Here is a 12,749-nt window from a genome sequence, read left to right on the forward strand (position 1 = left end):
AGCTTTACTTGTTATTTCATCTTCTCAAAACTAGATCCTAGAACAAGTTGATGTTAATAGTGAATTTCTTCATGGTGATTTGGATGAAGAGGTGTACATCTTCTCTCACAAGGTATCATTTGCTCTATTCCTAAACAAGTTTGCAAATTAAACAAATCTCTATATGGCTTGAAACAAGCTAGTAGAAAATTGTTTGCTAAGCTTTCTGGTGCTTTAATCTCAATATGATCACTCCTTGTTTATCAAGCATTCCAAATCCAGTTTTACTACTTTTGTGGTCTATGTGGTGTTAGGTATCAGTGGACAGAACACACCTAGAGGGGGGTTGAATAGGTGTCGCGGTTACCAATTACCGCTTTTTGCATCGAAGCCCTATTCTGAAAAAAGCCCAAGTTAATCGATTAACACTCTGTCTTAATCGATTAACTTACAGAAAATAACAAGTTGTGAAGTGGCTTATTGTCACTCACCAATAATCAGATACAGATAAACCAAATATACTTGAACAGAATTAAACTCAATATGGCAGTATCACAATATACAAATTATCAGCTAAAATTAGGCAAAATTACAACTTGAAATTAAAGAGATTAAGGATAGAAAAAGCCTGCAACAAGGAATTTTATTCTGGTTCGTTTGCGGGTCCACTTGCAAACTACATTCAGGCCTCCCCTTCTAATCTCAGGAGATTTTCTTCACTAATATTGAAACAAATGTATTTTTACATACACACTTCCAATACACAAACTTAGATGCTCCCTTCTTGAATCCAAGAACCCAATTTCTTGGTTTGACTCACCTAATCGCCTAGGAAAACCTTTTTAACGATCTAGCCCCAACCAAGAAACGTTCTAAACTCAAGATCTCTAAGTCTTGGTGAAGACTTACTGAGTCTTTTTGGTGGTATGACACCAAAAGACGATTTCCCTTATTACAATACTAAAAATAATACAAAAACAAAGTATTATCAAGCACAATGTAGCTCAAAATATCACAATTAAATCTCAGCTAACAAACATATACAAGACTCACAAGTAAGTATGAATATGTATGAGTTAATTGATGTGCGAAAATAGAGAATTTCTATCCTAGAACTCTTCTAAAGAAATGCAAGAATCATGCAAAAGAAGATAGCAAATATTAACACGTTTAACCACATGCAATTAGATCACAATTAAGCCCTAAACATGATATTATCTCTCACTATCTTACTATGCATTTCTCTCTGCCTAAAATGACACAAATGAGTACGAAAAATATGCAACTTAGCAATTCTAAAATGAATGATATGATTTATGGGGCAAGACTTGAAAACACAGTTTATATAGAAAAGCTTTATGATACCCAGTTAATCGATTAAATGCTCTTTTAATCGATTTACGAGCTGTTGAGAATAACTGAATTCAATTTTTCAGTTATCTGTTAAAGTTGATTTCGTGTTAATCGATTAACTCATTCCTTAATCAATTAACTAGCATATTTTTCAGTTAAATGATAAAATGGTAAACTACATATATGTTATTCTTATCAACTATATATGTTTTACCAATATATTATGCCTATGATGCCCAAATAACATGTATGATTAATGCATGAACATATAATAATCTAGATGGCATGTCTCATGTAAATGATTTGATTATTTTTAAGACTTGTGAGAATTGTACATAGGTTTACCTAACCTAGACTCAATATCTAAGACACATATCTATGACTCTAAAAATGACTCTTGTAAGACTTAGTCTAGATATGAGATTTTTTAGTCCATGGCATGTTGATTTGTTGAGTCATCTTCAAGCTTTCAATGAATCCTTGTCTTCATCAAAACATAGGCAAGACTTAGTCTAGATATGAGATTTTTTAGTCCATGGCATGTTGATTTGTTGAGTCATCTTCAAGCTTTCAATAAATCCTTGTCTTTATCAAAGCATAGACAATTTAATACTGCAACACATTGACACTTGCATTTTCATGTGGATGATTTGATCTTTGCAGTAAACAATAGTGTTGAAATTGCTTCTGTTAAGCACTACTTGGATGATAAATTCAAAATCAAATACCTTGGTCCTCTTAGGTACTTGGGCTTGACGTTGCTAGATCTGCCAAAGGAATTACACTTTGCCAAAGAAAATACACCCTAAGTATATTATCACACAAGCTATCTTACCTCCAAGCTTGCACCTACACCAATGGTTAAGGGTTCCTCTTATATCAGAATGACAATGCTCCATATCATAACCCCTTGTTGTATAGGCAATTGGTAGGAAAATAATTCTACTTGACCAATTTTTTATTTGATGTAGCTTTTGTTGTGCAACACCTTAGCCAATTCATGGCATCCCCAACTTTAAACCACAACAAAGCTCTCACTAGGGTACTTCATTACATTAAAGGACAACTAGCTTAGCCAATTCAGTCTTAAAAGTCAAGGACTTTAGTAATTGAGAGTGGATAACTTGTCTCGACACTAGCCATTATGTATCTGGCTACTTCATGTTCTTAGGAACTTCCCTAGTTTCATGAAAATATAAGAAACCTACTTTGCTCTATTGTGAGAGCAACTCTACAAGATACATAATAGCTAATTCAGTCTTCCATTAATGCACTAAACACATCAAAACTGATTGTCATGTTGCTCGAGAACGTATACAACAAAAGCTTTTCCATATGCTCCCAATTCCTAGTGTTAAACAACTTACCCATCTATTTACAAAGGCTTTAAAAAGCCTACCACTTTTGGTTACAATATCCATTCTTTAGCTTGAGGGGTATTAGAGTTTATCTAGGAATATTTCTAGTTAACTCATCTAAGAGCATATCTAGTTAGTTAGTTTTATTTATTTCTATTATTAGTAATTCAGTTATGGTTTATAAAAAGTTGAGCATTGTCTAAACTTCAATTTATGCAATAAATTAAATATGAAATCAGCATCTCCTTCTTTTAGAAAACCTTTAGTTGGTTAACATGAAAATTTTGAGAGATATTTATAAAAAACTTGTGAATAGATGAAGATGTTGATATTTCAGGGTGCAGCGTTCTTACTAAACATGATAAATGATAAGACACCAAACACACCTGCAAGCACCAGGTAGTAGAGTTAAAAATTGATTTGTGATTTAAAAACTTTCCAGAAAGAATAAATATCGAGAAGTTATTTTTACAATCAAATGCAGAAGCAATTATCTTAATGATACAGCTTAGCCCAATTACTGGTAGTGAAAATTGATAAAAGGTAAGATCTAAAACACATATATTTTATGAATATGGTATCTATATATTAACAATATAAAAATTTATATACAATTAATACATGACCCCATTCATATCTTCCGACATATGATTACGTCCCGTCCATAGCTAGCACTGAAATTTTCACTAGGAATCAACCTGATTACTATTCAAGTAATCTTTGAACTCAGCCTCTTCAACCTAAATCATAATATTCTTTGGATATACAACCACTATTTTCTAATAGTCAAATGATAATATATTAATAATTTTAGTGGATAATATTTGAATCCTTAACCTTCTTTCATTTAGCTTCATAAACCTTTCATCTTGACTACCTTATGACTTTAGGCTAAACCTTTATTGTATCATATATGAGTTTGTTTATCTTATCTCTTTTATAATGACATAGGTTTAAATTAATGTTATAAAATTCGGCTTAGATTAACTAGTTCAACCATGAAATGGACATATAACTAGTTCGGGTTTTTTATCGAATCGATTTTGCATTAAAATTGGATTGACTTGATTAACTTGGTTGATTTATGCCTAAAATCCGTGACACAGATAGTCGGACCAGATAGATCGCTTGTGTCAATCAAAAAACATTTTAAAAAAATCACCAAAACATATTGTTTTGAGATGAAAAAATCAATTCTTTTTAATTTATTTATAATTATATTTATCATTTGTGAATTTATGTTACAGTAAAACTTTCGTTGTTTTAATGAAATTTTAAACTTAATGTCACTTTTATTACAACTAAAACATATTGTATATATTGTTTGATGATATTTTTATATTTAAGTGTGATATTTTATAGTAGTGAAATCTTGTTTAGTGTGATATAGTAATTTTTTTTAAATTTAAAGTATTGAGCCATTAAATAATGTTAGGCTGTTAGCTAATATTAAGATTTTTTTTAATAATTTTTAATGTAAAATGAATCAACTGATTCAATCATTAACCCACTGCTTTAACTAATAATTTATTAACTTGATATCCTGACCGAATTATTGACCAATCCAAGTTAAAGAAATATGATTTTAGATGTAGAGTGTGATGAAGAAAGATTTATAAAAAGAGGAAAAATGATCACTTGATGACTACACTGATTATCAGAGTTTTGAATGATGTACAATGGGATATGCACATTTACAGTTTTGCTTGATCAATTCATCTCATATCTCCAAACGAATGATTTTTTTCCATTAGGCATATAATCCTTTAAGTGTTATTAGGAGAGTAAATACTCACAAAATATATAATTATAAGATGCGAGTACCTAGAATTGGAGAAGGCTGCTTAAAATATAGTATAAATATACTTGATAAATTACAAAATAAGGTAGGAGCAAGGTTTTAAATAAGGATTTGAGAAACTTTCAAAACCTTAATGTCTCACACAATCACAGATATTTGTTACAACACAATTAAGATACGGTTTAGGCAACTGGGAGACATTTAAATATCTACATATGTAGCTTTTACTGAAGAAGATTCAAAACTTGGATATAGACTAAATAAAAATGGAGAATCTATTCACCCTTATATTTGCTCTCTGCTCCATAAATCAAAGAATGGTCTGATAAGGCATGCATGCCTTCCCCGTACTACCACAAACAACCACTGGAATGTTGATGATAGGTGTCTCGTCCCTGATACGCCACCACCCAGGAACAATACCGATAGATCACTTCCAAATCGCCTAGAATTATGGTCCGTGTCCATTTAGGGATAACCAGTACCACAATGTTCTGTAATGGTACAGTAAAGCGTAAAATCCGGTGCAAAACAAACACAGATAAGAGTACGGAGGAGAAATATGATGCCGATATGACGCGTCCGAAATCAGAGGATAGACCTGCTTATTGTTTCCCACGCTGCCTGACACTCATCTTTCTGTCTCTAGTCTCTTTTCACTCTATGATTTGTTTTTAGTTAAAATAAATATATTTGAATTAAAAATTTAATAATTAAGTATTTTTTGATAAATTATAATAATTAATAGATGAAGTGATATGTCTTTATGTTTAACAAAAAACAAAAGAAAAACAACATAGTAAACAATTTTTATCATTTTATATATAAAAAAATTAGATACTTGTTGCTTTACCTGTTCCTTCAATTTGTACCTATCAAACTTACAATGTCAAGTCTCATGTTAATATACAATTACAAATATAACCTGTGTAGCTACATTCAAATTTTGGCTTTGTGCGCCTAGGTTGCCAAATCCAATCAAAACACTCATTTTCTGTGCACGTTTTGGAAAATAATGGTAATCATATCGAAGTTCGCAGCAAATGGCCCCCACTCAATCTATTACTACATTGTTATACAAGCTACAGTGTCAATTAATCAACAAAGTTAGGCATGAGATTCTTGATAATGTGTTGACTAATAACAATTACATATCATAGGGAAACAATAATTGTTGTGTATATTGAGCAGTAACATATTTCCGACAGTTGATTTATATTTGCCTAACTAAGAGGAAAAAAATGTTAGTTACAGAAAAACAAGTTGTTTCTTGTTTCTATACACATGTCTATACATAGTTGACTGGTTTGTGAAGACCAAAATTGAAAAGGAATAAAATACATCTCATGGAGGACTAGTCAAGTTATGATTTAGGCTATGTGATTATATGTTTCAAACAGTATATTATTTCATGTACAGACTAATTAGAATATTATTTTTTTATTGATATGGTAATATGTAATTAATCAAGAATAGAGAATGAAACACCATTTGGATATATGATATCTGCTATGTTTAGAAGTTATGATTCCAAAACCTTCTTCTCTCTTTCATCAAATTTCTAAACATAGAGAAAATTTTCTAAAACTATTTCTTCTCTTCTTTCCCCTCTAAAATTATAGTCTCAAACAAAGCCTAAAGGAATACCCCACTACAAGGCATGGATGGGTCTCATCTAACTGCCTCAGCTAGAATGGTAGTGGACTTTCCTTCATTGCCAAATAAGCACATCGATGAAATTAACTAAACATGAAATATTCATCTCTAAACTACTATACACTTACCTTCTATAAATAATAAGTTAAGCATTAAAGTTCCTGTTTACCATTATTGTTCTGGATCTCAAAGATTAGTCCCCAACCTAATTCAATGCCGCAACAACATCACTATCGCGTCATATCTCACTGGACGACAAGAACCTAATGAATGTGATATTATCCTTAATTTGTAATTTGCACAAATCTAGCTTTGGTGCAGCCAGGACTATAACAAATACGGTTTCTAAGAAGAATGGATAAGCTAGAGCAAGAGAAATCATGTATGCATGTTGAATATGATATTTTTAGAAAAATAGAATAAAATATATCCACATATCAGGAGACAAGTTATCTGCTACTAAAATTATATCATGTATTATATTTTTTATGAAAAATATTTCTAAAACCTAAAATGTAATATACATGAAGAATTAATTTATCTCAACGAGATATTTCATAAATTAGACTTGTATGGAGGACAAGGTGTCACTACTCATTTTCTTCTCTCTAACAAAACGTGTAAGAGGCATATCATTATCTCCCTGATTTGATCACCTCTTACAGTCGTTTTTTTTCCAACAAGGGAAAAATGAGTAGTAAAAAATGATAAACAAGAAAAGGCTATTAAATAATTAAGATGAATAATTAAATAATCGGTTTTGCGATCAAATAATTAAGAAAAGGCCATATTACAATCGTTTTATCCTCTTACTTTAATATTATTTACGATCAAAGGAAAAAAATAATAATATAAGATGAATATATAAAATAGAACTAGTAGATAGGAAAATAAAATAATATAAGATGCATCCAGTTCTACTATATTCTACGTAAGAGATAAGAATAAATTTAATTGTTTTAAAAGCGAATTTCAAGTTTATTTATATTTCTTACTTAAATTTATTCTTTTATATACACGCAAATCTCAGAAAAACACTCCTAAAACTAAAAGGAGATGGTTCAGATTTGATGTACAGAAACCATTAATGGAACAAGTGTATATATTTTTAATTAGAATAAAGTATCTATTTGTATGGTTTATTTATATTACATATATATTGTTTTGTTTTGTTTGAAAAATATTTTTATAAAAAATAATTAAAGATAACACATGTCATAATTTTAATGGCAGAATGTAATAACTAACAATATACTTTATTCTTATTCTTAATAGGAAAGTATCACTTGTCCATATCTTATATGTCATACCAGAGAGTTCAAAATAGGTAAAGATCATGAGAAAAGTGGCAAAAAAAAATCTGCAGGGTCCATCTTTCTTTTTTTAATTTTTAAAGTATTTTTTAATTAAGTAGTACTGTTATTTATGAAAAGATTAAAGAATTAAAAATATTTTATCTCATTTTCTTATGAAATAGATATATAAGTTGTATCATTACTAATAAAAGTTTGAAAAGGCAATTTTTCTGATTTATTATTTTAGGATTAATCAATCAAACAAATTTTTATTCAATCATATAATTGTGGCTAAGCAAAATTTCTCCTTTCTTCTAGTTTTTTATTTTTAAATTTTGATTATTAAATTTTCTAGATAAAAATGTGTGACATTTATTACCATTTTGTATTCTTCAAGAATTAATGAGATTTCATACAAATCTCTATATTATCATTTAATACAAGAATTTAATATTTATATAGATAGTGTGATTATTTTTAATACTAATCAGTATATCATTAACAATATATTGGTCTAACACTGTAATATTCTGCCATATTATAACCAAAAACTCAAGAATTCAAGTCCTGATATCGACAATTATTGGAAGGGACAATCACTTACCACAAAAGAGGTTACTTACCCTTACTAAAATGTGAGGAAATATCATTGGTAATACAAAAAATAATGTGAGTACATCACACATGTTAATAACTATTAACTTTTATAAAGGTAATATAAATGAATGACGAATAATACACTGATTAGAAATTATACACTAAAAGTATATAAATATTAAAATCTCAACATTAAATAAGTTTTTTTATAAAAAATATTCAAGGTCTACTTCAAAATAAGATTATGTCACTTAATTATGTAAAGCTACATCACTATTATTTAATAAATTGCATCAATATTATTTAAGAAAGGTATATTTTCATTTTGTTTTGTACTATATATTCCAAAAATACATACATCATCTGGTTTAGACTAGTTGTGGAAATGGGTGAGGGTAGACTTTCAGTTAAATAAGTGAACTTATATAAATATATAGCTGTAATTGTATTAGACATGTTTATATTTTTATAAAAAGCTTTAAATCATTTGATTTTTTTAAAAGTGTGTCATCTTCTCTTAGCCTACTTACTTAATTTCAAATATGCATACATTAAAAGATGTTAATATGTCTATATTTAAATAGACTTATCTAATATTACCAGGTAAATTATATTTATGCTTACAATTTTATATTAAAATTTCACATATTATAAATTAATTACATTAAAATAATATAATATAAATATTATTAATGTAATTAAATATTTTGGTCTGTTTGGTTTAATTGACATTTTACCTAACTTAAATGTGACTTATCAAGTTAAATATGTTTTTTTAAAAGGAAAAGTGTTTTATTTTAAACTAGGTAATAAACTATTGATAGAGAATTTAATTTGCTTTCAACCTAGTAGCTTATTAAAGTAATAAATTGTTATATTTTTATTTTTGAAAGAAGAGAGAGCTACCAATTATTAAGCTCCTGTTCGAGTGAGTATAGAGTAGGAAGTTTTGTTTCCAAAGGGGTTCAGATTATAGTAATTGATACCGATTTTTTAATGATTGGAAAATTCTGTATTTATTTTTGAATTAATTTTTTTAAATAGTTTATTTCTTTCAAATTTTAGACCGAAGGGTTCAATATGAAAATGATTCCAATTGATGGAGGTGCACCCTAAAATACTCTCAATAAAATAATATACATTATTTATATAATTTAGAGATGTATTAGTATATACAATAATTTTTCATGCATGTATAGACTCATCTAGGATGGCAACGGGTACGAGCGAGCACGGGTAGTAGTTAGCGCTTCCCTTTTTGAAATAAAAGAGCAATATTCATACCCGCTCATATTCGTATGGGTACCCACGTGCAGATTTTTTGTGGTATTTCTGTGCACCCGCTGGTAAAACGGGTATGCGTGGGTTTCCTATATTTTCATTGAATTTTTAATTTCCTACTTCTGTTATGTTTTAAATGAGATGAAATTTAATTATTTTTGTGTATTTTGAATGAATATTTGACAAAAATATTAAATCTACTGAAGTTTTCGGTTTTTGTGATTTGCTATTTTCATTTACTTAACAAAAAACATATATTTTTCTTTGCAAGACATGTGTATTTTTTACACATGTAATAATATTTGTAAGGTGTTTTACCACCAAATTCAATAAAAGATGTAAACAAGGTAAAAATATGTAAACAAAGTAAAATGAAAATATGTACACAGTTAATGAAGGTTATAATAGTGTATTTTTTATTTTAATTAAAAATAATATAGTAATCATATACATTTCCCGCAGGTAAGGTACCATAATACCCATACCTACCTGTATGTACTATGAGTGTTTTTAAGAACCTATTTTTAAAACTTGCAGGTACTCGTTTATGACACGTACTCATACCTGTAGGCTATATGAGTTTTACTTGCGGGTACCTACGTGTAAGAGTTTTTTACTAAACCTCTAAAAAAACTAAAAGATTAAGAATATGATTTTTAAAATGATATTTATCGAGATAGATAATTGTATATTTTAAAATGAATTAATTTGAGATAAAAGAAATAAATTTTCTCTTCATTGATGAAGAGATTATATTATCATGAAAATAGTATTACTGTACTATATATAAAAGAGTAAATTACACTGACATCCCCTGAGTTTTAGCGAAATTACATAAACCATCCCTCACTTTTCTACACCTACATAAACCCCCTAATTTTTATACTTTCATTACACTAACCACCATTGCATGAGAAATAAATGTGATTTTTTGAACAAAAAATGTTATAAATGCAATTAAGTTAAACAATACATGATATATTATGAATACAAATCCAAATAAATTGAGTCGATACCTCTTTATTATTTTTGGTTCGTTACGATATAGTATAAGAGCGATTTAAACAATATCTCTTTAGAATTGTTGATGCATTTTGTAACAAAAAATATTAATTTGTATATTATTTGGATGTTTTCTCACAATATACCTGTTTTGTTTAACTTAATTGCATTTATCACATTTTCTGTTTAAAAGATGACACTTATTTCTCATGCAAGAGTGATTAGTGTAATAAAAGTATAAAAATTAGGGGATATTTGTGTAGGTGTAAAAAAGTGAAGAGTAATTTTTGTAATTTCACTAAAACTCAGAGGTAGGAGTAATTAACTCTATATAAAAAGAATAAAAATTTCTTATATCTCTCCCCCCATCTCATATAACCATTCCAACTTGTCTCTATTGCCCCCAAGGCCCAATTCTATTTTATCTCTATTCATCTTCTATATCTTCCTTCTTCCCCGTAAAACCACCTTTCCTCATACAGTCATACTCTTCTTCCACACACTCTCATTCCCTGTTTCTGCCGTGGATAATATTTTCGCTCAGAATTTTCATCAAACACCTAATGCCATCGATGGATTCCGGCAGCGCAACCAAGCCTCCGTCTAACCATGTTTCCGGAGGTAGACTTCCGCCGCAGGGACAAGAGTACCTCCAGTGCCCACGTTGTGACTCCACCAATACCAAGTTTTGCTACTACAATAACTACAACCTCTCTCAGCCCCGCCACTTCTGCAAGTCCTGCCGCCGCTATTGGACCCAAGGTGGCACCCTCCGCGACATCCCTGTTGGCGGTGGCAGCCGCAAGAACGCTAAACGCTCCCGCACACTTCACAACTACAATGTTTCTAATTCCACTTCCTCTTCTTCTACTATGACTTCTTCTGCAATGGTGGTGGTGCCAAATCAAGCAGGACCCATGTCCATGTCCATAGAAAATTTGAATGTGAACGTGTGTAGTGGTGAGATTAGGAGTTTCTCTTCGTTGTTGAATAACACACAAGGTTCTTCTGCTTCTGGATTTCTGGCTTTGGGAGGGTTTGGTCTTGGACTTGAAGAGATAGAGTTTAGGGTTGGAAGAGCGGGTTGGAGTTTTCCAGGAACGGTAGCAGGTGCTGCTAACTTTAGTGGCGATGTTGCGGCTTCTGGTGGCGGTGCGTGGCAGTTGGAAGGTGGCGAAGCTAGTTATGTTGGTGGTAGAGACTATTTCTCTTGGCCTGGACTAGCAATTTCAACACCTGAAAATGGTCTGAAATGAAATGGAACTTTGCCTTTTCTTTTTCTGTAGTTTGTGAGAAAATAACAAGGTGTCCAAATAATATCTCAAATAATATATTAGATTACTGATATTATAAATCAACAAAAAGTAATAAATATTTAAATTTTTTATCAACATAATATATTTTTATTGATTTGGATAATAAATCCTTCTCCTTGTTTTGATGCAAGGGAGAGTGCTTTTAGTGGTTTAAATTTAGATTAATTAGTTACTGGAATGGGAGTGTAGTGGAATCAAGGTATATTATGGTATGTGAAATTAGTGAAAACTAGAATTTTACTTTTTAAGTTTTTAGATGTTTTTTTTTAAATTTGCTCTTTCTAGCAATGTTATTGGAATACACTTGTTTCAATGTTACTATGTCCATATCCAATAAAATTGTGATATTTAAAAAAGATTAAGTAATATGAAATAAAAATAATTTTTTTTACATTTTTAATAGATGTCATAATTTTATTAAATGAAACATGATTAATGATACACTTTTTGGACATTATCTTTATTCATGTGTATCTAACTGAGTTACTGCTGCTATTTTTAAGTTTTTAAACATTGTACTGCGATTACTCTAGGATTAAATGTTTTTGTTTTACATCCTTTTGAAATTCTTTCTTACAAATTAATTTTTTTATTTAGTCTTTAATTTTCTTTTACAATTCGATTTTGATACTAATGGTCAATTAGATGGAAAATGGTAATGCAAGTTAACATATGCCTAGTCCTAGTCCGTGCCTCACATGAACAACACACGGCTTCAAGGACTAAAACTAAAAAGGACATAATTTAGAGGAAATGAAAGCAAACTAATCTTTTTTTATTATAAGAAACATCAAAACTTGCCAAGTTCCCTTTTGCATACCTTATATTTTCTTGTTATCAAAACCATTAACTTTTTTTAGCCATAGCCACCTTCATTTCTATCATTGACCGATTAATCCTCTCTGACAATTCTAGCTTTCCATCATCACCTTCATGTTTATCATTTTTTGGTTATAGATCCTATCCAGCAGTTGCTAAAGCCTTGATCCCGTAGTTGAATCATATGTATCGTGAACCATTACATTATGCATATTTCCATACAGAGGATGATGTAGGAAAAAGCTTGAACAACTACACAGAAGAAGTGAAACTCATGGAGAGGATCCGAATT

The 12,749-nt window shown here is 29.9% G+C and overlaps 1 protein-coding gene across 1 annotated transcript; it reads left to right on the plus strand.

Moving 5' to 3' along the window:
• On the plus strand, positions 10,742–11,611 carry LOC109350910 (dof zinc finger protein DOF3.4-like). The gene has a single exon (XM_019592220.1). It carries the CDS (start codon positions 10,886–10,888, stop codon positions 11,576–11,578), a length of 693 nt encoding a protein of 230 aa, XP_019447765.1. The 5' UTR covers positions 10,742–10,885; the 3' UTR covers positions 11,579–11,611.

The sequence above is a fragment of the Lupinus angustifolius genome, chromosome LG06, assembly GCF_001865875.1.
Source record: "Lupinus angustifolius cultivar Tanjil chromosome LG06, LupAngTanjil_v1.0, whole genome shotgun sequence".
Lineage (NCBI taxonomy): Eukaryota > Viridiplantae > Streptophyta > Magnoliopsida > Fabales > Fabaceae > Lupinus > Lupinus angustifolius.

Bases quoted from the DNA above. Each gene is read 5' to 3' on its own strand.
- LOC109350910 (XM_019592220.1), top strand. From the start codon at position 10,886: ATGCCATCGATGGATTCCGGCAGCGCAACCAAGCCTCCGTCTAACCAT.